At 49.0% G+C, this 26,742-nt stretch overlaps 1 protein-coding gene across 1 annotated transcript; it reads right to left on the bottom strand.

Moving 5' to 3' along the window:
• Positions 1-2,007: 2,007 nt before the first annotated feature.
• Positions 2,008-26,742, bottom strand: LOC149352530 (glutathione hydrolase 1 proenzyme-like). The gene is made up of 10 exons (XM_089577192.1): positions 26,726-26,742; positions 24,110-24,298; positions 23,045-23,265; positions 22,388-22,583; positions 20,726-20,898; positions 14,097-14,386; positions 12,806-12,993; positions 10,754-10,994; positions 8,553-8,666; positions 2,008-2,163 (listed from the first exon to the last, which is right to left on the bottom strand). The coding sequence occupies exons 1-10, from the start codon at positions 26,740-26,742 to the stop codon at positions 2,008-2,010; spliced, it is 1,785 nt and encodes a 594-aa protein (XP_089433318.1).

Raw genomic sequence — 26,742 nt, 5'->3', positions numbered from 1 at the left:
GACGCCACTGCATGCTCACCAATCAGTACGGCGAGGTGTAAAGCTGCCGACGCCGCATAAACGGAAATCGTGCCCTTAACAGTTGCCGCCGTAAAATTGCTTGAAGACGACCCACCGAGGTAGACGGCGCACGAACATTCCGGTTGACCACTCGATTGGACGCAATTGAAAAAAGTGGAAATCGCCATGTTAGGAATCTGTGGACCGCGGATGCGTTAAAATTACGATCCAATATTCACAATGACGGAGCAGATCATGAAAGCAACCGAGAGAGGCGATCATACTTCACCCACCAATACAGCTGCATTCGACCGAGAGAAAACCGAATGCGATGCCGGCACTGGCACCCCACCCGCTAGATCAAAATGGCTCTAGTCCAATCAGAGATGAGCAGGCGTGTAGCTTTCTTCTTCAGGAAGAACTTCGAATAAAATATTGGCAGTTGTTTAGCTCTGGTTAAACCTGGAGGATTGCGAAAGCAACGAGGAGAGAGAGAGAGAGAGAGAGAGAGAACGGATGGGATGGAGAGCGCGCGGCGGCGCGGCCCCGGCGCGCTAGCTATGCGCCGCTACTGCGCATGCGCAACTGGCGAGCGCGGCGGCGGCACCTCTGAGTCACCCGCGCAGCGACGGCGGCGGCGCGCTAGCTGAGCGCTGTGTGAAGTCACTGCTCCTCGCGCATGCGCAGTATGGCCTTTCCTCAGCTCTGCGAAATGGCTCGGCGACTCGCGTAGTTTTGCTTTCGCAACAATAATATTTGACCTGATTACCTTTTCGTTGGCCGCTTTCTATTCACCACAGCACGATCCCTAAAGTGAAACCTAATCGTCTGTGTTCAGATGAATTCCCGGCAGGCGGGAACGTCACATCTGGCGGCAGCAGTCGGATTGTTGTGGCGGTTCCGCCTGCTGGGAACAGTGTAGGAATTGCCCGAACCTATCCCTGGAAAAGATCTATGAAGAGTCCGGCTTGGTAAGGAATAAAGGCAAACTTAGCAGCATGCTGTGAATTACTGCCATGTGTTGAAACGAGGAGATATCCTAAACTGAACGGGTTCATAAACTTCGATTTACTCCATAAACTTTATTCCGCCTATATTGATCAGTTATCCTTCGATGAAACCAGCTAAGGAGTTTTCCTCAAAAAAACATCTTTTGTGAGCTAACAAGCCGCGTAAATGTTTTGTACCTGTGGCTACTCACCGTGCACGTTTCCGCACTGTGGATGGGGCCAACACTGCGACGTGTAACTTTGCTGGAAACTTTATTAGGTGTTTGTAAGAAATAACATCGATCACAACACTATAGAACAAGGTGTAATACGGCTTTCGAAAGTTTCTTGGTCTGTGGTTTGTATTACATGTAGAACGGGTGCAAGAAGCATGAGAGCTACAGAAATAAAGCTCCTCAGTATCGCCCCAGCACACTTTCATTTCCCGGTCTTTGGACGACCACAAATGCGGGTTTGTGGCATTCGCCATCTGGACCAGAACAAAAGCGTTCATTGCTTCCTCAGTAGCGACCTGCACTTACCGTTGCATTAAGCCAGAGCCCGGCAACTCGCGATGAGGCGCAATCTGGAAGCTTTTGCGCGCCTACATCACCGTGCCCTGCGCCCCGCCCTGCATGGCCCTTAGGTATACATCGTCAACCTGCATCGCATGACGGCTTTTTTTTTTTTCAAGCCCGCTTGGTAATGTTGATTAGTCCCATTCTAGTACAGGTTTTCTATCTTCAGTTGGCGCGAGCTGTCCATTGCCTTCGGTGCGGCTTTTACCCCATTAGTTGGAACGGACTTGTCGTATAGGTTTATTTGCCTTCAGGTCAAGTCATTGGGGAGCGTGTGCGCAGTGGTCAGAGTAATTCAGTGGTCTTACACGTAAAACAAAAGAACGGACTAGTTGCGTGATTGATCCGGGCGTTCACACTTGCGGCACCTAAGTTACGGCGAAGTGCGAGGTGTGGACTAGATGCGGCCAGAGAAGAGTAGCGTAGTTCACCGCACAGGATCAGTCGCCGTCCATGCCGCCGGTGAGTAGAGCGCGAGAATCGTACGCGCCATAAATACGGGTGTCGTTGGGTCTCCGCAAGATGGCGATGGCTTCGCCGTACCATTCGAAGAATACAACATGGTGCCCACGAGCCAGCAGGCCGTGGAGGATGTCCTGCACGGCAGACGTAAGCGTAAGCGAGATGACCTCTCTGTAAGGGGGCCACACTCCTACAAGAACGCTGAGCATGACTCTGATTGTTAATCCGGCTTCGCCTGAATGCCGCGTGCCCACTCTTATGGGGGAACTGTCAGCTTTGAAAACGGAATGCGTATACGAGTAGTCGGTGTGTTTTGTGAGGCGGAACATGTATAGGTAGTTAGCGTGACAACAACACATGCACCTGTGAGGCACTAGCTAGCGTGTTTAGCTTATTATCCTCGTTTTACTGAAGGTCAGTGGCGCTATATGTTTGGGGCAAAGCACAACGAGGCGAAGCGTATCTTAACGAATTCTGGGTTTATTGTCTTTATTGGAAGCGCTGCAGAGGCAAACTGATATATTTGCGCACAAAAATGGCTTGTAGGCCGGGGCACTTCGATCTTTTACGCGTACGTACCCCCTTTATCTCGCGTCAGTGATCTCCCTTGTGCCTGCTGGCATCGGCAGGATTTTAACGGTTTTGAAAAAGCTTTTCGTTCTTTTTCTTTTATTCTGGCGCGACCACATTTCGAATACTGCAAGATCGTAGATCACTTCTGTCCCACACAAATGTAGGGTGGTGTGAGAGAGGGGAGAAAAAATTAATTCCCCATAAAGTACAGTCGCGGGTAAAAAAGATTAGCACACACGACGGAACACCAGAGTGCCGGAATGACAACGCGTGGCGCTGCGGGTTTCGAAGAGGCTGATAACGAGAGTGCCGGGCCGTTCCCATTCTACAGTATTAGGGGGGTTCAGTGGACTGCCACGGACATCAAAATTACTGGCTAAAAGCAGCGCTATCATCTATTGTTCCCCCCCCCCCCCCCCAAGTTCCTTTTGACAAACCATCGCGGACATAAAAAAACAGTAATAAAAAGAAGCAATCTTTGCTCATGATAACCGAGCCAAAATAAATGCCACAAGCACAATCACGTAGGGTCGGCACTTCAACGCTCGGGCGGTGCACGCTTGATAAAGCTTACTTCCTGCCGTCCCCCCTAGGCTGCAAACATGGAAGCGGCCCGTTAAGCAGGTCTGCCTACCGCAGCGCCGCGTGGTGAGATATACAAATTCTAATCGCCAGTGATCTGTGCTAATATTTTTTGCTCGCGACTGTACCTCTTCCATGTGTCTTGTGGAATGTTTACGGTCTGCACCATTCTCCTAGCTATTCCTTGGTATCCCCGGCTCATTATTAGCTGTCTGCTGTACAAAGTCATGGAACAGCAGACGCGAATTCCCTTCTCGCCCTTTCTTTTGCGTTTCTTTGGGGGCGATTCTTTGGAACTGAGAAAGTAAGAGTTGACGATCGATCTGATTTTCTATCTTAACCATGCTGCGCTTACGAAGTCTCGTTCAAGATAGAGCATGGAAACGCAATCCTAGGAGAAAAGATAATACCGCTGCCAGGCGGCAATTTAGATCAGACTCCAATCGAGACCGATCCCGGTTGAAGTTCCGAGCGCGTTCGATATGCAGCACTGCTACACTAGCTACACGTTCTCATTCGTTCCCGTTCAACGAGTCGGCCTTCTAAATACCAGATGGTGCTCCATGTGCACGCAGCTATACAAATGTCATACTAGCGTCTTTGTAATAAAGACATGATAAAAATGCGTGCAGCAGTTTTAAACACAAAAGCACGTAAAACAACCCACCGCCCGCCAGTGCCCGTGGGCGCTGCATTTTTTTACTACTTCTCAAGCAGGCGCGTAGTGTAGAGCTTTAACGCAGTTGGAGCTGCAGTGAGTAAATATTAACACGTTAGCATTACAAGGGTCAGTGCAGGCCAAAATGGCGAGTGCCGTCTGTTAGAAGCCAGTGGCAAGTGCCAACCTTCCTATCGGGCTGGGAACAAACTTAGTATACTACCTATACTAGCTTAGTATACTACCTCGGATATAAGGGAATTTAATATACCACCTTAGATATAACGATCTTTCGTTAGTTATCCTCGTATATAACGAACCTTAGTTTGCCACCTCCGGTATACCGAACCTAAGTATGCCACTTTGGATGTAACGAACCCTAGTATGCCAATTCGGATGCCACCTTTCGTTTCTGGACCTCGGATGTAACGAAATTGGTGTGTTTACAGTTTGAACACTTTTTATTGCGAAAGCAGTACTACGCTGATGTGGAGGGCACATCTCAGTTGTCCACATATTACTCATGTGCCCGAGATTGGAGACAGACATTTCCCAGAAATATACACATTTAGACAACCAATGCACCCTTCCTTAATTTTAGGCGATGACCGCATGTTTTCATTGGATAGGGTTTTCAATTTTTTAAGACGTGTAGGCTTTTTGCAAGGTATCTCTTATTCAAAGTAACCTGCAGCCCCTTCTCATTGCTGAGGAGAAGGCTGAGCTTAGCCGTAGCTGCCAGATGCTTCGCCCTTCTTGCTCAAGCAAGGACTGAGGTTTAGGCTACCTGGCTTCGTCTTTTATGTATAACACCTCTTACCACATCTTTTAGACGCTATACGCCACTTCAGGCCATTCCACCTGACTTACGCATCCTCTTGACTAACCATAATCATGAACATGCTGACTACTCGTAGGCCCTATACACATGGTGTTGATTTTGACATGTGCCATATTTTAGCGTGAGCCGACCCAAAACCTTGTGTGTGGAGCTCTTTGGCCTTAGATGCCCTTGGGCCGAAAAATTTAGCATCATCATCATCATCATCAGTTTATTTTCTTCGTCACGGAGGTAGGCGGAGCGGCTGGGACTAAAGGCACGTGCATGCCTGACGGAAGTCGCAGCCACCTCGTGTACAATTCGACAGTACTAACTACACATTTCATTAGTTCAAAGTAAGCATCTATTACACACAAAAATAATAAAAAATAGCAACCTATGTAGTAAGTACACAGATGTGCACACAAAGCCAAGATCAAAAGAAAAATAAGCACATATTACTGAAGTTCGAAATGCAAGAACTTGGCATATGTAAAACAATTTGCATACGTGTTAATAACGATGTAAAATCAAAGAAAGTGAACAATAGACAGCTCATAGAGCATAAGAAAACAGATTAACAAGGGCTAGAACAGACGCAAACGTCAAAAGCAAAAAGAAATCTGGTGAAAGACTAATGGCGTTAATTAGATTTCAACAAATCTAAACACGAATGAGACTCGCTGCGGTGGCTCAGTGGTTACGGTGCTCGACTGCTGACCCGAAAGGCGTGATCTCGATCCCGCGGTCGCGGCGGCCGAATTTCGATGAAGGCGAAATTCTAGAGGCCCGTGTGCTGTGCGATGTCAGTGCACCTTAAGGAACCCCAGGTGGTCGAAATTTCCGGAGCCCTTCACTACGGCGTCCCTCATAGCCTGAGTTTCTTTGAGACGTTAAACCCCTGTAAACCATAAACACCAATGAATCACTCTAATCGTGGAAACAAATGTTTTGTGTCAACAAAATTTCCTTAATCTGTTTTCTGAAAGCCTTTCCCGAATACACATAGGTCACAAAAGCTTCAAATTTATTTAGTGTATCTACTGACTGGTAGACAAACAAATGTTTTCATTAATTTGTGCTTGATTTAGGTGTGGGTCGCGTGGTATGCGGCCCACAACTGGTTACCTGGGATATATCGAGTATAAGTGTACTATATCGGATATAACGAAGGTTTGGCTGCTAACGCATTAAAACGATCCATCGAGGATCGCCTAAAAGTTTTTAGTGCTCTAGCACTTAGCCCGAGCATTTAGCCGTTGTCTGTCTCTGTCTGTCTGTCTAAAGCCTGCTTTGTGGCAGGTTGCTCACCTGCCCACCAAGTGGTGGGCAACCTGCCCATGTACAGAGGGCAAAATGCATGTCTAGAACGGCCGAACTGCGTGCTCCCGGCCGCTCGCAGCTACGTGCGCGACGTCTAGCGATATAACGCCTGGTTCGAGACGACGGAATGTGGGCATGCGTGGCCAAACTGATAGCGCTGCCGGTCTTTTCGGGGCTTGCAGGCGGCCGCGGCTTTATCTCCTGCTTTTGTCGTTTGTAGCGCTGATTTGCGCTACCGTCTGCGAAAGAACATACGCGGCAGAGCGCACACCACTGGCTTCTTTTTTTTTCTTTTTGCGCACTTGCAAAGCTCTGGCGAAGAGCAATTCAGCGCATCTCATACGCGCCGGTGTACTCCATCGTCATCGCGGCTACGAGCCTTAGATAAGGAAGCGAGGTTTGGCATTTTGCGGTCTTCGGCAAATGCCAAAATAGACATGTGATTATTGAAAGCATACTGGGGCCTCAGGTGAGGTGGCTCTCGTCGCAGAAAAAGAAAGTAAAAAAAAAAGCCAGTGGTGTGCGCTCTGCCGCGCATGTCCTTTCGCAGACGGTAGCGCAAATCAGCGCTACTAACGACAAAAGCAGGAGGTAAAGCCGCGGCCGCCTGCGAGCCCCGAAAAGACAGGCAGCGCTATCAGTTTGGCCACGCATGCCCACACTCCGTCGTCTCGAACCAGGCGTTATATCGCGAGACGTCGCGCACGTAGGTCTGAGCGGCTCTGAGCACGCAGTTCGGCCGTTCTAGACATGCATTTTGCCCTCTGTATATAGTGGCGGGCAGGTGATCAGCCTGCCCACCATGTCAGGCGGCAGCTCAATTAATCGTGAGAGGCTGCTCGGGAAGAGCAATCTGGATCACAATCCAACGCAAGTAACCAAAGTCCCACCGATGGCAGCACCTGCCATAGAAGGGCAGTGGCACACTGCTTGCACCACTGCGCCAGGAGTGGTAGGAAGACTCCTAGGGATCTTTGAATGGAGAGAATGAACAATTCCGTATAAATGTACATTAGCACGTTATCGCTATCCGAACAACTGCCATCCCTGAACACTGGATGTGAACCCCGGAACCGGAGTGAAAAACAGAACTGATAGCGCACCTAATTCGCATTTGACCGAACTACGGAAATCGACCATGCTTTTTTTTTTGCTCTGCACTGTTTCCCGACGACGAGGATAGCAGCCCCGGCCGCGATTTCAAAGACTGGCTTGGGGTCGAGCAGGATCGGGCTCGATCGCGATTAAATTGGCCGTGTAGCAACACCGGATGCGTAATGAATTTGATCAGCGCATGCAACGCGCGGACTTTTCATTGGGACCAAAGTTGGATAGCTTAGTGCATCTGTTTACAGCATATCTCAGGGAACTCGGACAGGCCGCTTAGCGCATCTCTGGACCGTTTAGCCTTCGCTTTGTTACGTTGCAAGCGCGCAGTCAACCCACAAGAAACGCTTTTGTCTTTCACCAGGCTGACAGTGACCTTTACCACATGCGCATGACTCTGAAAACAAGAGCCAACAGCGCAGCGGCGCGGCCGGATGGAAGCTGCGCAACCTGTAGCCAGCGGGCGCAGTCGCTAGGACGCCTTCGTAGGAAAGAAACGCATCAAGACATTCTTCTTTTAACGTTATCAATCATCAAGATAAAGAGGAATGAACCTATGGCGTGTTCGAGTATTACATTTCACGTTCCGTTAAAAACAATTCCATAATTCTGTGCAGAAAAAAAGAACGGAAGTTTAAATTTGGTAGTGGTGTACCTCTTTCATCTCGCTGCAAATGGACGGCTGCCTGAGCTAGCTCGAGCCACGTTGGAAGGCACGGGAACTGTCCGACGCTCCGAGGGCGCGCCTTTGGTTCTCGCCGTTGCACGTTACACTAAGACGATTGCTAGAGGCGTGGCGGTGCACAGACGCGATCCGCCAAATGCGGCTTAAACTCTCGCGACGCGTGGGTTGTGCGAAGGGACAATGCAGTGCCCACGTAGCTTCCCTGAGTCCTTGAATGCGTGAACACTGTTTCACAGAACAAGTTCACTTCTTTTTTTTAACGCACCCCGCTGCACGAGGTTTACTATAGTCGGTCACAGCTCAAGAACAGAGCAGCAAATGCCCTTCAAAGAAGATGATCAAACCTGCGGCGTCGACCGATTGTCATGACGTCGCGGTGAATTGTGCTTCTGCTAGCCGCCTGCTAAGCCATGCTAGAGAGCGGAGGACGCGTGGCCGCGACGTCATAGTCTCGGCCGCGTTGGCCGCATTTCTTTGGACGCGAAATGAAAAACACTTGTGTGTGCTGTGCGATCTCAGCGCACGCTAAAAAAACCCCAGGTGGTCTTAATTAGTGTGAAGCCCTCGACTACGGCGTACCTCATAGGCCATGTGTTGTCTCGGGACGTGAAATCCCACGCATCTCACATTCTTCAGTTGTACTGGACTGTAAGCCTACAGGATTATGTAATCGTTATCCGCGGGCAAACAATGCGCTTATCTGACAGTCATAGAAGTTAGCTTAAAGCCCCGCTCACTTAGCATGATTTTGTCAAAGCGCTGCCAAAATACTTACAAGGTCGATTGACTTCTCGGCTTGCACTGCGGAAGGGTACATCTGGTGGTGCACCCGTGGTGCATCGATGGCTTCTTTAATAGTGTGGTTCATCCATAACGCTCGCATGACCAGCTGCACAAAGCAGTCGCCAACACTGTCCACTTGTATCTGCACTGCTCCAGCAGCTGTGGGTCAGCCATTTTCGTCATTGTCACAACAGCCGGCAGCGCCATAATCGCAGAAGCATTCTGTTTGGGGAAAGCAACTCCGAAGCGTTCTTTTAGGAAGACCTTTCGGTTCGTCATTAGCAAGCAGTCCCTTGAGGTTCCAAAATCCTGCTCATGCTGAGGGGGAAAAAAAACGTTTCGCTAATAAAGCTCTAAAAGACAGAGGCAGCGTCAAAAACAAGGACAGGTAAAATAACTTTGCACAGCAAGGACATTTAGGTACAGGAGCGTTTGGGCATCAATTGGTACACCTGGAACTAATTAATGGCACCTCTTGTGCGCTGCGATTCATACTTTCAGAGCTTGAACCTAACGCATAGAGCCGGTCGAATATTAGAGATAACAGTTGTTCCTTTTCGCTAAAATAACACATTCTGTTGCCGAAGAAATCCGGTCTTTAAGCTTGCCAGCATACGATAAGCCAATTATACTTGATTATTAAAAGGGCGTGTCACCTACATTTTTCCCCAGGGCCAACGGACATGCGGCGAAAAAGGCGAAGGCGATACAAGGTGAATTACGTTGACACAAAACCCGAGAATAAATCATAATCGTCATCGCCACCACCATCAGCCAGGTTCATTCCCCACGTTCCTTGTTAACTCGGATACCTATAATAGGGTTTCCATTCTAACCCACAGGATATATTTATTAAATATGCGACGAATTCCTGCGCTGAGATTGTGTCACTTTGCGTGACACCTTTCCTGATTGCCATTGTTTTACTCTTCCTGTCGAGGACTCTGGTCGGTGTGTCCCTGTATGAGTGTAGCAGATTGCGTTTGCTGTTGCACATTCATACTACCGTAATCGCTGTAGATACTTGTATTCTCGTCGATATTTTCTGGCACATTTACATATGTTTGTTCCATGTCCTGATTTGCGGTGCCTATGCATTACTATTAATATTTCAACTTAACGAAATTGGTTTTTCTTCATATACAACGGCGATACATGGGCGCTCGTTTTATTTTGGGCATTTATCCATAACCTCAGCAGAAATATACATAAGGGAGTAATTACTCGTTGACATCCACCCAAGTGCAGCCATACGGCTACAAAGGAAAGATATACAGCTTTCTCAGAAACTTCGCAGTTAAAGAAAAATTTTTATTCGAGCAGAAATATGCATATATGGTGTACTGTCTGGTGTGGTTCAGCGAACAAAAAAAAATAAAGGGAGTAGGCTGCAGTAAGGAGAAAAAAAAAGGATGCCTTTGAAATTTTGATGATCATATGACGCCTACTCGCAAGCTGTACGCCATTCACCCCGGCATCCCTCTTTCCCGGACGGAAATAAGCGGGCATCAGGGTGTTTACTCGAGTAGCAACTGGAACCGCTTACGGAAGCATACTATCTGCCATATTTCATCAATACGTTCGTAAGCTTGCTTGAAAAACAGACGGCTCCATATGTCTTCTCGTATATGTATGTAGTCAGCGGAACGCTCAGTGGTTATGGTGCTCGGCTGCTGACCCGAAAGACGCGGGTTCGATCCTGGCCGCGGCAGTCGAATTTCTTTGGAGGAGAAATTCTAGAAGCCCGTGTACTGTGCGATGTCAGTGCACGTTAAAGAACCCCAGGTGGTCGAAATTTCCGGAGCCCTCCACTACGGCGTCTCTCATAACCTTAGTCGCTTTGGGACGTTAAACCCCGTAAACCAACCAACCAGGAACGCTTCCGCAACACGGCCTAACCGCGGTCACCATGCCGTACTATGCAGGGCACATATGGATAGGTATCGGTAGTTGCTCTCGGGGCTCCCATTGTGAACAGACTGCGCTCTCGCTTTTCGAACGATGCAGCTACAAGATCGAGGTAGCGACTCACAACTATCGCTGCGCCCGCCGTAGTGGCGGCGCCTGCAGTGTCCCGGTAAACTGTCAGAGCTTAAAGGAATGAAGCGCTCTCGCGCTTTAATTTGAGCCCTGATCAATGCACTATGCATATGATTCCTTCTTGCCGTACGCAGCAAGGAAAGAGCATCGCACCTGGGTCAAGCCAGTGCAGATGCTGAAAGCGCCGCTGGCGGACGCAACCATTATGACACTCCCGTCGGAGTCGGTGACGACGAGCGGTGACATGGATGACGTGGGCCTCTTTCTGGGCCGGATGTAGTTGGTGGGGCTGGGCAGCATGCCGTACGCATTACGAGTGCCCGGTGTCGCGAAGTCGTCCATCTGGTTGTTCAGCAATATTCCCGTCGACTGCGACAAGGCCAACGCACCAAACCTGAAAAGACGTCCGCGTGAAAGGTTTCAGTGCGCCACCTGTATGTGGTTCAAGAGGCTTCTGCTGAGCGTCACTTTGAGTAGGGCCGCGGCAGTGCAAACGCGCTGGCCCCCGCCATTTATTATTTGCAGGGTTCTATAGCATACCGTTTAGCGAATTATGGTTAACTTTTCGATTTACTGGTGACCCAAATGCGCGTACGCGCCGCTGCACACGGTGAAAACCTGGCGGATTAATGTTTTAGCATTCCGTAAAATCAGGGCCGTTCATTTTATTGTAGCGTTTTCTGTTTTTTCAAAGTTCAGAGTTAAAATAGGGCGCAACTCTTTCGTTACAATAGCATAGTAGTTTTGGCGTCTGGTACCCTTAGCTGCTTAGTGCCATAAAACCCAACTCAACACAACACAGCAGCATAGAAGGCAGTTTTTTCTTGAAACTTTTTAGCGGTAGTGTTTTAATTATTTTTGCAAGCTAGGAAATTAACTACAAACAGTCGCTTTGTTGGGGAAAAAAGATCTTGGATTCCGAGAAAAGAACCTATTAAGCTAGGCTTCAACTACAGACAAAAAAAAGATCACTGTCTCAGTGCCAATTTGCAGACGCACAACAGCATTGCACGAGACCAGACAAGGGAGGGTACCATTTCGTTCAAGATGCCAACCAGCATTTTTTCTTCCGGCTTTTACCGGACGCTCTTCGAACTACTCTGCAGAAAGGCCTCTCCTTTTGTAACAGGCTGAAAGGGGATTACAGGAGGGAGGCAAATAAGGGTATATCACCAAAAGTTAATGGTGGAGGCCTCTCTAAAACTGGTCTCTGGTTGCTGTTTCTCTACGGCATTTTAGTTCAGCTGCTTCCAGAGGCAAAACATGTAAGAAGCGCAGTTTGAGGCAGAAAATTTCCTAATTCTCTCTCGGGGTGTGGTAATCAGGAAATGTCATGTTTTACGCGAAGACCTACTTGAATACAGTAAAATGCGGTATACGGGATTAGGCAAGGTTGCTACTGGTGAAAGATGGAAACTAAAAATAATATAAAATGCAACGTGTGACAACATATAATATAAAAGCTACTCAAACTCTCTCTTTCGTGGCAAAATCCTTGGTATTTAAGGGCTGTAGGCCCGTAAACAGAGCAGACAGTAACGCGCAGCCACGAAGACGCGGCAGAAACTCGCCATAAGAAGATTTACTCTGACGGCGGTTTCCGCTTGGTATGTTTACAGCAGCCATGGCGCGCTGAAGTCCGCTTTTGGTTTCAATGCGCATGCGCCTCTGCACGTTCTCAGTCACAGCCGACTCGCGTAGTACATGGCTTCTCTGCGACCGTAAACGCTATGAGAAGCAGCCAGCGCTGCGGACGCCCAGTGGTACCGCATCCGCCTCATACTCTTGAGGAAATGTGTTCATGCTCCGGTGGGCACCCAGCGCTATTTTACAATGGGCGCGACCTTCTCGCGATCCGGTGCTCGGTTTTCAAAGGACACGCGAATGGAAAGGTCCTTCACTGACGCCCTTTATAATTACTAGGTCCTTTCCTCTTTCCCCTTCACAGCCTTCTTTCCCTTCCCCCAGGGCAATGTAGCCAATCAGAATTCTCTAGTTAACCTCCCAGCGTTCTCTGCAATGCGTTGCCTGTCGGCGTTGTTGCGTATGCATAAGGCCGCCGACGCAAAGTCATCCTCGTCAATTCATTGAATATGAGCGGTGCCGCAATCAGACTGTCCAGCACTGAAAGTGGTGGTGTAGTCATTCGCAAGAGGAGCGGTGAGTGAATCCGAAACAGGTGCTGCGTGCTTGTAGTCTACTCACTCCTTGTTGAGCGTGCTCATCAAAGCAACAGCGTCGCCGTTTGGCATGAGCATGACGAACTGGCTCGAGCCCTTGGTCTCTCTGCCCTGGTAGCGCAGGCCGTAGTAGCTGCGACTCGAGTACGGGGAGTACTTTATCTTGGACCGCACTTCGGACAGGAACGACGGGGAAGAGAGGTTGCGCAACGCCTGACGAGAGCAGGGGGTAACGAAAGCACAATGAGGTAATGAGCAAGAAAATTTGAGGGCTGCTGACGTGCGTACGTACAGTACCCTATGCATGCATGCGCTTTGATCTGAAATTGGATGAAATGGGGCTAACTGACCTGCTTAGTCCTCGCGAAGAACTGCGGTTGATATCTATTTGCAGTTAATAGCAAAATGAAGCAATGATTGCCTTCTGAGGGACTAGTGGTTGCGGCAGCGCAGTTAGTCCCCAATGATCTACTATACCTGTGCCACGCGGGCATACGAAGTGACGGTGAATGTTTGCTAAAACGTGTTAATCTCATCATTTTGGGGGTTGGTGCTACACGTCCAATTTCATTGTCGTTATACGTGCAGTCATGGACAGAAGTTTTAGGGGTACAGATTCGCGGAAAAAAAAATTACTGCGTTGCCTTGCCAGCCAGCCAGATGGTATTCTTATACCAGATTGAACACGCGTGTCTCCTCACGCTTATTTTCTTTTCGTTGACTTGTTGTACCTAGCCGCTCCGAAATAATTTTTTTTTCTGCGAATCTGCAGCCCGCTTTGTTGTCCATGACTGTACGTCATGATGACAACATCTGCATGCCACTCGAAAATTTTACCTGGTTATAAACAGTGCTCAAAAACGTAAAATCTTGTTAGTGGCGGCTAAGTGATATCAAAGTAGCCTTCCAAATAAATGCGGTTGTTCTTGCATGACAAGTCGAAAAAAAATGGCCGTTAACTCGCGTGTCAGCACACAAGCCGAGAGCCAGTCATAACCGCCGGCAAAAATGGTTCTGTTCGAAACGAAAGTGTATACTACGATGCTTCATCTGACTGAAGGTTGTGCTGCTTGATGGGACGCTGTTTCTAACGGATTCGCATGCTTTCCTTCACGAGGAATAGGAACGAGAATAGGCATTTCTCGAGCGAACGAGTTGCTGCATAGGTTGCGAATGGCAGCAAGGCTATGCCATTGAATTTGTGCGTGTGGCACAAATTTAAATTAAAACATTAACCACTTATTGGCATTAAATTGGCCCCTGTGGCCCGGGCATAAATCCTGCAGCATTTATAGTTATTTATAGTGTGGGCTTACGGCGGTGATGTCGATGTGGTTCGGGTCTCCCATTTCCATACGCATGGCGAAAGCAAATTTGGAAGCCTCGATAAGCCGGTGGATTGTGGTGTCGTCGTCGACCAGACTATTCTCTGCTGGCGCAGAGGGGTTGCGGTAGCTGTCCATGATGGCGATCATGAATTCTGTCAGGATGCCGCCTGCAGGCGGTGGTGGAGCCAGCACTGAGACCTTGTCGCGTAGCACGCGCCGTAAAGCGGGCTCCACCGCCACGGTGTAAGCGGTCAGGTCTGGGAGGGTAATCATGCCACCTGGGAAGAACAATGCTTGCTAACTCCAAGACTCCACCTCGAGCTGGCGGGCACTTTCTCCGGTTAAATACCAAACCTGGTGGCTGCGAATCAACATCTCGCGTGTCCGCGCCGTACGCCCTTGTAGAAGCATATGAAAGCAAACATACCGAACTCTACACACACATGGGAAATGCATACGTCGGGCTTTCATATGAGAAAAAAAATAAAAGCCCAGGATGTCTCACCAAAGACTGGACATAAGGGAACGATGAGGCACTCATCGTTATAAAAACAAGGCCGTTTTCAGACTTTTTTGTGCGCGATAAAGGCTCTGATGACCTGCAGGTTATCAATACAATACGAACGCGACAAGAAGCTGGACTTGCCTTCTCGCCCTGATTTTCCCCATATACAGGGCGCCCTATTTTCTGATAACCAACCCTACATCACGCAATACCACGTAAGCCATTATATCCCCATCTCCCCATCAACGCCTTGCTTCAGAAATACCCTACATGGCTGTGACGGGTACAGATGGCTGCATCTAATCGCGGGCAGAATACACGTCGCTGTTGGCGTATGTCCAACGAATCTGGCCGATCACTACGGCCGACGATACGAAGGCGTTGTCGCACGTGAACGCTTTCGGGAATTCGGTCCCTGAGCAGCTGGCGCCACATCTCACAGCACAGTACAGTGTTTTTTTTTTCTTTTTTTCTTTGGGGTAGGGGCGGCAGTATGCAGCCGGTCCGACGCCTCGGGAGTCACGGCCACCGAAGCGGTGGCCTTGTGGTAGAGCATCCGCCTTGCATTCGGGAAGTACTGGGTTCGATCCCCAGTGCCGCCGAGTACCCACCCGTTTCTTTAATGGGCACTAGATTTCCCCTGGCTTGGCGCTCGACTCTTCTGGGGTGAGATGCTTGGGAAAGGGGTCTTAGACCACAGTTGCCTTGACGGATCAGAGATAAGTTCCGCCGTCAAGCAACCCTAAATCCGTCTCGTGCGGTAGAAGCCCAACTTGTGGCCCTTTCTCACGCTCACACAGTGTTGGGATTTGAAGGCGCGGGCTCCTTTCTCAAGCCATACACCCTGAGAAGCCGAGCACCAGGCAGGGGAATGGCTTGCACCCATTTTGAAAAAACCGGTGGGTACCCGGCCGGCAGTGAGATTCGAACCCACCGCCTCCCGAAGCCGAGGCGGGTGCTTTACCGCAAGGCCACGGCGCTCTTAAGTATGCATTCTATAAGCAACAACGAGGCGAGACACAACTAAGCATAATAGTGCCCAAGAATGCGTGCTTGCTATGGTTCCAGACGAAGAAAAAACTTCCCAGACTTTCTCAAAGACTTCTCTCATCTTCCACAGCCACCATATGTAGACGCGAGCATTGCTGGCCGTTTTAGGTAGCATTCCTGTTCACGCGTCCTTTTTAACACTCGTGTTCCATCTGGGCACATTCTCCTGGGCATCACATCTGGGCACCAGGTAACAGCCAAAGTTTTCGGTAACGCCATTTACTCTGGAGAAACTTCCCTGAATAGCTGTCACAGTGAAACTGCTCCAGCATGGTGAAGGCGACGGCGTGACAGTTGAGAGTAGACTTGAAGGTTTCGCTGACAATGAGCTGACATCCTCTACGCTAGTTATATTTTTAAGCATGAAATGCTTTTAGCTCCCGTTGTCGGCAGTGTGGTGACGTCACGCCGAGACCGAAAGCCAACATCCGGGCGCTGAATTCTACTCATTCGGGCTCTGAAACGAGAACATCCGGGCACCGTACGAGATTTAACGAGTTTCAACGAGACTCTCTAAGCCCTCCTACGGGACCGGCATACAAGCGCCGGTTGCTCTCCAAACGAGTCACAAAAAATAACTGCTGCAAGTGTCTTCTCAACGTTCATCAAGATATCACTCGAGCTGTGCATTTGATAATGCACGGAATTATAATTTCTGATTTCTAATAACGCGTGCGAAAAGCACATAAATGCCACGATACACTTCGTTGTCATACGTGATCTCTTAGGGGCTTCGCGCATCGAAGCAAAGCCGCGCAGGCGCACAGGGGCCCGGGGGAGGAGCTTCGTGTCGTCTGCTACCGCGCTGGCGCGCACCTCGCTTGCACCTCGCTTGAGGTGCGCGCAGCGCTGTAGCAGACGACACGAAGCTCCTGCCCCGGGCCCCTGTGCGCCTGCGCGGCTTTGCTTCGATGCGCGAACGCGCCGGATCCGCTGGCGCTCCGCGGAGCGCGGCCACGCGGAGCTGTGTTCGCACTTAGAGTGGACCACCCTGTACATTCTTGTCAGGCCTGCGTATCGTCGTGCCCGCGTACGCTTCTGCATCGTCCTGGATTCCAATGCCGCCACCGTCACAGCTGCTTAAGCCGAGCAATGGAGCCTGTGTTAGGCCCGTAAACATTTCATGCTTACTCTACTCTCGGTTACGGGAGAGGCGCAATTTTTTGTTAACCTGTTTCATCAAAGTCGGAAAGTTAGGCCGCGTATTTTATACTCTTAATTTCTCTCTGGGCCAGCATCATAGGAACGTTTCCTGGCGTTCTTAACATAATTGTTATTTAAACAACTGCAATATCAACAACCAGGAACTGGTTTATGTACAGAGCCAGCGGTAACAGATAGAAACAAGCCGCGGCGAGTACCAGCGGATGGGGCGTGCGTTCCCCTGACTCACATCCGGCGTTTGGGAAGGAGAGGGCAGTATAGAGGAAAGAGAGAATAAACTGGCGCTGCGACCACGGCAATGAGAAGGCGGGGAGAACGCTAGGCGCGGACAAGGAAAATTGAAGAAGCGGACATGGTAAAGGTATGCGGAAAGCGTTGCCGCGACGATAGCGAAGAGAATGGGTGAAGACGGCGCGCCGTGCTAGGTAGGTCGCCGCGGCGTTCCTTTATGTTCCTTGTCATCGTGCACTAGCCAGGGCTGGGCACCGTACTTAAAAAAAAAAATGAGCCGACGCTGAGGCAGCGATCGAATATCGAGAATTAATACACATAATATTCGCCGATTCGAATCACGGCCGTGAGCTAGACTCTAACTTGACTAGTGAAGTTTATGCTGCACAAAACGCGAAATCGTATGCCTCCACCCGGAACACTCTGCGACAAGCGGTTGAGCCGCAATATTGATAGGAAGATTCGTGAAGACGTAGAATTGAAGGTACACAGGTCGCCGGTTCGAATTCCTGCCGCGAGCTAGGCTCTAACTTAACCAGTAAGTTTATGCTGCAAGGAAGCCTGAATCATATGGAATCCTACGGAACATTATGCGGCACATGGTTGGTCCACAAATTTTACACGAATGTCGGGACTAAGTGGCCCGACTTTGACGCCTGCCACACAAGAATATATAGACGGGATCGACAACGTATTGATTTCCGTTACAGATACTCGATACTGTGTCGTCGGTACTTGGATACACCACTGAAACCGCTAACGTTAATAAAGCTAGTAATATGATTTGCTAAGTTAAGAATTTTTTTCGTGGTTTCTGGAAAATTTAGTGTATTTGATACAGCGTACTGTATTCGAAAGGATTTAAACGAATCCGACCGCACAGATTTCTATTTCTTTAAGCTCCTCTGTCGGCGCAGCTGATTCGCTAAAACTTCAGGATTTGAATGGAGTCATGGTGGTGTTGAAACAATCACTGCCATAAGTAGCCTAGCAAAATCTTTTGAAGCGGTAGCTACTCTGCTAGGTAAAGCAGGGTATCGCCGTGTGTGCAACATGACCTTAGGGAGAGCTGCGGGGGTTGTGGTCTGACGTCACGACAGGTGCTCGGGAAGAGCAACCTGGGTCGCACATGCCCCACCGCTGGCAGCACATGCCATCGCAGGGCAGTGGCGCATCGCTTAACCGCTTGCACCACTGCGCCGGGAATGGTATGAGGACTCCCAGGGATATATGAATGTAAAGATCAAAATTACCAATTCCGCGTATATGTGCATTAACCCATTAATGCTATCGCGTATTATTACTCTTAAGGCGGAGCTCAAGTGGCCTTCTAATTTTTTTCATAGCTAATGCTCCTCATGCGAACCGGTCTCTGAGCCCTTGTCTACATACAAATAAACTTGAAACTGTTTCTGATGCTCTTTGATTGTTACTGCAGTAATTACCGGTTGCCTTTGCTCTGTGCTGAAAGGTGCAAGCTCCGTGCTCTTCAGAAAGCCGAACAGTTATTTCCGGAGCACTATGTTTACCCGACGTTTGAAGTTGAGCATTCTTCGTTAAAAGCTAAAATGAAAGCAACAAAGGTAAAGGGGCTAAAAGTTTTTTTTTTTATTAGGAAAAGTATACCTTGCGAATATCTGTTGTTGAGACAATTTTTAACTTAACGGTAGTACGCAAAACCGTTTCCTGAAACTGTCGGTCCGAAAGGGCCTCTCCTGGTTTAGGCCTGGTTTAGGCGAAGGAAATGAAAAAAGCCTCTGTATACATGAGCACACGAGCACGTTTCTGTGTTTATTTTACGAAGGTAGTTTTTAACGCGACTGCGTTAAGGGTCCCGTTCAGCGGAGAAACCGCCGTAGTTGGCGTGTCGATATAATCGGGATTGGTTGAGAGGGTCGTGACGTCAGAACCACACGACGTTGCGCGGGTAATTAAAACGCCCTACAATGGTCAGACAGTGCAACAATGATGACGTCACTACAGAATATCTCATTGATCTAGACGGTCGTGATGTTATTTCACCACCACTGCGTATGTCTCTGAAGAAAGTAACTGCACTGAAACGAAAATCGGCCGAGCAGGGACTCGAACCGCAGACGCTTGAGTCGCCAGCAGGGCGTGCTACCCTCGACCATTGAAGAACTTTTGCTTCATTGCCTTCATGATGTGGGAATGCAATGCAGTATGAGTCAGGTGGTTATTTACTAAACTGCAGCACTCTCAGCTCGCAGAGGACGGTCCGACTTCTTCAGTTGTGTTATATTTCGAAGCGGCATTACAATTTCGTCATCGCAGTCTCTGTCGTACGTCAAATCATGGATTTTTAAACGTTTGTTCGACTTGGTTAAAGGGAGGCATTTTGAGAAACAAAAATTAAGTACAGAAATAATAAAATAAACACATCAACAAAATAAAACACAGAACAGTGTCCGTGTCTACAAAGTGATGTGCAAAGAGGTTGGTTGGTTGGTTGGTTTATGGGGTTTCACGTCCCAAAGCGACTAAGGCTATGAGAGACGCCGTAGTGGAGGGCTCCGGAAATTTCGACCACCTGGGGTTATTTAACGTGCACTGACATCGCACAGTACACGGGCCTCTAGAATTTCTCCTCCAAAGAAATTCAACCGCCGCGGCCGGGATCGAACCCGCGTCTTTCGGGTCAGCAGCCGAGCACCATAACAACTGAGCCACCGCGGCGGCAAAGAGTAACCCAGGCGGCTGAAGGGACCGATAGACGTTATTGCGTCATATCCTTAAGGGGAGCTTAAGTGTGCCCCGATATTTCATGAACGTATAAGAGTGAAGCTTATATAACCACGTGGATTTGAGGGTCATCGAGGTATAATTAAGGACCTCGAGTTTCACTAGCACACCATGAAAACTACTGCTTTTTGTAGCGTTGCTTCTCGAAATGAAAGGAATGCGTGAGATGATGCATTTGACGCCGCCGGTGATGACCCTATTTGACCGCGTGCCGAAGGGTCCGTGACCTTTATCGTGCTCACAAAGTAAACAACAAACGTCCTGTAAGCTCCTGAGCATGACGGCGAAAATCCTCCATTTCTGATGGAAATCACCGCAGCCGTGTTGTTTCTACCACAACGGTGAGCCTGTCTCCTTGTCCGTTCTGTCGCTGAGTGTGCAGAAGAGCAACATATGTCATCTGTCCGCCAAACACTGAATATAGGAAGATAGATGACTGACTGGGACAACGGCATTGACACCGTCTCTTCCTAATTCTTCCCTTTTTTTTTTTCAATGCGCTACCGGCTGAGTAAGCACCGCTGGCCCTAAGTCTGACAAGCAGCAGCCTAAAAATCGCGGCACACTTCTTATTTTAAGCTTTCAGTATTGTTAATATACTCCATACACTGAAAATGTATTTTCGATACCGATACTCCGACACTTTCATTTTTGGCCAACGATACCTAATATCGACACGCAAAATGAATCAAAAGGTAGTATCGCAGGTACATTTTTCGCGGTGTAAACGGCGAAATTCCGGAATAAAAGATCGCCGATGGCTTTGTCAAATAAGCAAGCTTATACTGCTCATGCCTGGCACTAGCACTAAGAACATGTGGTTTTCCCCAGACACGTGAAATAAAGTTGGACTGATTGATCCACAGATTACACTCAAGAAGAGGTATATAGATTGGTTTTTCACCTTTACGTTGTATGTCATCGACGAGCATCTTGCCGACAGAACCGCCATAGAAAGACTCAAATCCTTCTCGAGCAATGATGGCAAGAGTGCGGGCGAGCGCTGGGTTGCGGAGAGTTTCGTTGACGGTCAGAGTTGATCTGTTTTTGTTGTGTTTCTGGCTGCAGAACAGGTTGCTGGTAGAGGGAAGAACGCACAGTTTTAATTACTAATTTTTATATGTCGACTAACCAGCGGATAAGTTCGGGATCTGGCTGAGATAAAGAACCACGATGTATTTGCGCTGGACCGCTCGCTTTGCCGTCATGGAAAAAACATGCTGTGCGGCTTGCTTGTGCACAGTGCTTCCGAGATTTCAAGGGCAACTGAGAGAAACGCGAGACAAAAAGAAGACAGTTTGTCAACGAGCTGACAGAATTGTCTTTTTATTATTTTTTGCCTTTTCAAATTTGTGTTTTCACGTTTGAAATCGATGGGAACTTTACGTTACGAGTAGTTTGTTTCGTTTTTTGCTGCTTTCCAGCAACTTCGCTATTGCTAATGCTAGGCAAACCGGCGGATAATGCACAGTTCTGTTGGGCTATGCTGTTGTGCACATTTTTTTTCTTTGATGACCACGCGGTTCTGGCGGCATAATGCAACAATTCTTTTAATTTCATTGTGCTTCATTTTTATCCTCCATGCTGCCGACTTGCTGTTCGAGCCACTGGCGATCATGCAGCAGTGCTCATGTAACCAATGGCGGAAGGAGCCAAATAGCAAACGAATGGCACGAATTCCTTTCCTCGCAGAGATGCGAGGAAAGGAATACCGTCGGCAGTGGTAACACTGGCTTGAGACGCTTCCTCGTGAGAGATTTTGTAGTGCTTCGCTTTTGCTTCAGGAGAACGAAGAGACTCAAGGAAATTTGTTTGAAAAAATTATATATTTTCTTTCATAAGCCTGCCGTAGTGTACGGGAAGACCCAGCTGTCCTCTCACTTACTCTTTTTACTCCATCACGGGCGAAGTAATCTCTCCTTTAGGGCTTGTGCGCTGGTTACAAAATGCCCTAATTTTGTGCTAGCTTAGACTTGTTGTACCCTGTCTTGTGCGTGTGTGTGTGCTTTCGCGCAGCTACCACATCTGAAGTATTGAACCAACTAACCCAAAAACATGTTCTACTTAGACTTGTTTTATGCAGGTAATGCATAAAACAGGTAATGAAAAAAAAAGCAGGTAAAGAAAAAAGTCTTAATTTATATATTGATGTTTCTCGGAGTAGCATTCTTGACAGTAAATCCAAGTTCAATATCTTTTTGGATGTAATGCATCTAAATGAAGAAAAATGCTTTGTTCTTAAAACACATATGTTTAACGACTGAAGTTCAGAAAGTGTTGCTTTGATGCTCCTAGTGATCCAGCGGCACTGCGGTACTTGTGGCGATGAGACTACGCTCCCTCCTAGCGCGGCGACCTTAAGGTCATTCCACGCCGATAAGGTCATTGCACGCCGATTATAAATACTTAACGTTATTTGATTGTTTTATGAGTAATTCCTAACAGTCAAAACATTAATGGGTGCTAGTTCAGCGCTTAAAATAAATCACGGGGGAACAGGCAAACTAAGCGCGAACAGAACCGGGGGGGAGGGGGGGTGGAGCTCTGACTACGACGCGGACGTTACCAGAGCACGTCGTCCGAGATGATGTGCGATTCGCTTTTCTTGAGCATTTTTGCGAGCTCCGGAGAGACTGGAAAGCCGTCACGAGCCAGCCTTTCAGCGTCCTTGAACAGTTCCGCCCAGGGCACGTTCGTGCCGATGTAGTTCAGCATGCGTCGGTAGCCCATCAGTTCGCCGGGTACCCCGCACGCTAGAAAGCCTGCATCCACAGCAGCATGACGACGCAGCGCCGAGGCGGCCATTCGTAACTGGTGAACAACGAAACACGACGAAGAAGCCATTTTCTTACATAGACGCCGCTTGCAGTCAGGCCTCAATCAACATGACCGCAGCTGTCATTCGGTGCTGTCATAAGATCAAGTGTCAAAGACGGCATTAAGCTGTTACCTGAACGCGATGATGCGCACGACTGTAAAGGTTTGCTATGTTTTGTTGCGCAATATTGTCGACCTTTTGCAACGGGAATTTGCAAAATTTGCTCAGATTGTCTTGTCCGGTGCGGAGGCGCGGACGTTCATGCATTTTGGCATCTTTTTGAGGGGGAGCAATAAAAAACAGTTGTATCGTGTTTTTTAAGGACGCAACACCACCGAGCCCTGCAGTGTGTTCTCCACACTGTCAGTCTCATCTACCCGCACTGCATTACTATACGAAGCTCACCGTAGGACGACAGCGTGCTGTTGGCCAAGTACATGTTGGTCCACGCGGCCTGCGGCGCCCATTCGCGGGCGTTGAAGGCGACCGCCGACTGGTTGGTGCGGTTGTAGTAGACGGCGAACGAGCCACCGCCGAGGCCGCATTTATGGGGCATCGTCACGCACTGGCACAGCATGGTGGCCACTGTCACGTCTGCGATTGTGCCGTTCATCCCCAAGATGCGCCTGCCCGCCAACAATGAAAAAACGTGATGCTCATTAGACTGTCAGAAAAGTAGGATGACTGCTTGAATCTAAGCTTGCTGGTTCACTCTTGGATTAATCGTCGACAAAACAACAATCAGGATGACCCTGTTAACCGCGTGCTTACGTCTTGTACCGAGCGTTCAGTGGCATTTAACCATCTCGCAAGCACGTTGTGCAGAGACATAATATGCTGTCAGCAGGCAGCTATTAACCCTACGAAGCGAGCACTGTGCCGTGGCGAACGCCATTCGCGCTGTCGCCGATTGTTCTGTATGGAGTCTATGACTTGCGTACCAATCCTTGCGTACCACAATGTGCAGACAGCTTTGCCATTCTACTGCTAAGTTTTACACAACTTGTCTTTTGTTGAGCTAGTTGGTGCCCGTCAACCCTACTGTCAGTACTTGTCGATGTGCGCTACCAGAACCAGCAAAAATTTGCACAACTGTTCTAATGTCTTCGCACGCTGTTGGTCGCAATACTGCTTACGTATTATGCGAACAATTACAGGATGCCAGTACTTCATGTAGCGTCGGTCCCAAAATCGGCTACTTAGGTAATTTAGCTTCGTAATTAGCCGATTCCTTGGCTAACATTTACTTGACCTGTCCAGATTGACGGACGCGCAGGCCAGTCACATTACCTGCCTTAGTTATCATCTAACTAGGTCCTACTAACTGACCAGCCATGGATGCTACCAGTCACAAACTGCTCTAATGTATACGAAGCGTTGCCACCGGCTTCGTGAACGCGCCCGCTCCCCCGAGAGTCGTATTGCCCTGTATACCGCAGCAGACATAGGAGCACGGAGATATGCCCTCACCTGGGTGTGTTCGTGCAGTGCACGGCGCCGGAGATGGCCACCCACGAGGAGAAGACGCCCATGGGCGACGGTGAAATGGAGCGCGGTTGCCGCTTGACCGTGGTCTTCTCGACGTAGGAAAAGAACCACAGGCCGACCGCCAACACCACCGCCAGCGAAGCCAGGAGCAGCCAAACCAGGATCATGCGCCTGCGGGGAGCAATGTGGGGGCGTATAGAGAGCGCTATGCTTGCACGCTCATGGGGCCGGCATTGTTAGCCAAGTGAAAAAGTTTGCTGACACTGAATGTATCGCATATGTAGTTCTACGTTTTAGTCGCTTATACTTATTTCCCGTTCGAAAGCAACGCTTCCCATACGACCGATGGCATATGATGGAGGGATACGCAGCTGACATTTCGGCCACAGTAGCTGCACCTCGACGTCGTGTGTTGAAATCATGTTACTCGAAGAATCCTCGTTTCAACCCTATCTGACGCTGGCAGTCAAAACACGCGACTGAGCTTGTGAACTTGTGTGCAGTTACAACACGCTTCAACCAAGTACTGTCGGGATGGAAAGAAACGCGAACAACGCGGCGCCTACACGCCCCGCGGTTCGGATTTATTTTCCTCGCGCTTTTACCTGGGTGGTGCGAAAAAGACGCTAGAGTCGCCCTGGAATGTACCATGGACGACTCCAGCGTCTTTTTACTATCACCGCAGCACAGTGAAAAGAAATTCGAACAGAGGACCGTGTCGGCGCCGCGTTGTTCGCGTTTCTTTGCAACGCGATAGTACTCGACGAAGTGAGTTGCTGGCGGTTAGCCGAAACTGCGTAAATCAGCGTCTACACCACCCTCGCCGTAGCCAGCGCGCATCACGCGCTCCGCGGGCCTTGTGACAGTGCGAGCACGTCTGCTCGTCGTTTGCTGGCATGAAGGGCAATCAGCTGTCCCTGACCAGATAAGGTTTTATTCGCCTGACAAAAGGTAGCATCTCATGCAGCCCTGAGCTCGATCATTTCCTTTTCTTTTTTTTGCGAGCCATCCAACACAGCAGTTTACAAAGTATAGTAATCACGCTGGCAAGACTTGTCCCGTGTGCTTCTTCCCCTTGGGTGTTTGTCTTGTCAGTGCGCTTTACTGTACTTTCTGAAATCAACCACAGAGCCCGTCGACAAGTTTTGTTGGGACACGAGTTAAGGTTTTCATTCTCACGCTGTGATATTCCTCGGTTACTAGGCTATGTACAGTCGTGAGCAAAAGTGGAGAGATCGGCGCTTCGGCGGCGGGAGCAGTTGCGGGGCCGCCCCACGGCGCTGCTATCTCGCCGCGCTCGCTCGCTGCGAGAGTGCCTCGAGTGACGACAAACTTCCCCCTCGCTCTCGCGCGGGTGTTTATCACGACTGATAAATTCCTAGTGCGGATTTCGGCTACTTTCCCTTCGGGAACTACACACTTTTCTTTTCACACTCCTCGTCGACGCGACCGTTCACCAGCAGAGTAGCCGAAATCCGCACTAGGAATTTATCAGTCGTGATAAACACCTGCGCGAGAGCGAGGGGGAAGTTTGTCGTCACTCGAGGCACTCTCGCAGCGAGCGAGCGCGGCGAGATAGCAGCGCCGTGGGGCGGCCCCGCAACTGCTCCCGCCGCCGAAGCGCCGATCTCTCCACTTTTGCTCACGACTGTACGTCTCGTCTGAACAGATAGGAAATGAAACGGTGGATACCCGACATGTCCCGCAGACGTTTCCGTGCAAGCGTGTGAGCAGAAAAGTGGGTGAAGCATTTGCGCAGGCTCTGAAAGCTACCTTCTCGACGAAGTTCTGTCCGCTTGATGTATACAACGCACCATTGCGACTTGCGCGCTCACTAGCTGGCCCGACGCATCGCCTACACCCTAACAGAAACGTACGCACAAAATCGTGAATGCATTTGCTCCAAATTACAAAACTCCAAATGCACTTTTTCAGCACTCTTATCTCATACGAGACCCTCAAGCGGCAAGGTAACGTGCCAAAGTACTAACTAGCATCAACAGGTGTTTCTCGTACTCAGGCCATGACGTTGAAATGACGTAGTCTTGGCCAAAAGTCCTAAGGCTACAGCGTTCACCTGCAACGAAATGGATGTCATTCAAAACACAAGTCAAGCAGGAAGCTACTCTACATCCAAAAGAAACCTTCTGCTGGCATTTCAAGGTTCTTCGGTCTTTAACAGTGCCCTAATGGCTCTATTATCGGGCTGAAGCGAAAAGCCTTTGGCCTTAAGACTTTTGACCAAGACTATACATCTCGTCTTGTTTGTAAAAACGAGCCTTAATGCTTGGCGTCACCCACGCACTGCAAGCGCACTCACTAGATTTTATTTTCCTTTCGGTCCCGAAAGCATACTTTGTCGCTACATTCATTATGCGAGTATACCTGTAACCTAGATGACCTCCGAATTAAGGCGCAGATTTTGTCGACTAACTTAAGGGTATACATTTGATACAGGTATCCATGTGATTACGCGCAGTGGTGTCGCAAGATAGAGAGGTTGGCGGGTGTTCTAACACGTGCATTAGCCACACCAGAGAAAAATGGCTGAGGCAGCGGCCGATCTACGAAGCTACGAGGGTTGAGGAAGCTCCTTACCGCCAGAAATGCTTCAT

Source organism: Amblyomma mixtum, chromosome 3 (genome assembly GCF_055824585.1).
Source record: "Amblyomma mixtum isolate Tamu chromosome 3, ASM5582458v1, whole genome shotgun sequence".
Classification (NCBI taxonomy): Eukaryota; Metazoa; Arthropoda; class Arachnida; order Ixodida; family Ixodidae; genus Amblyomma; species Amblyomma mixtum.
Note: the sequence above shows the minus strand (reverse complement) of the source record. Positions and strands in the feature narration are given on the sequence as shown.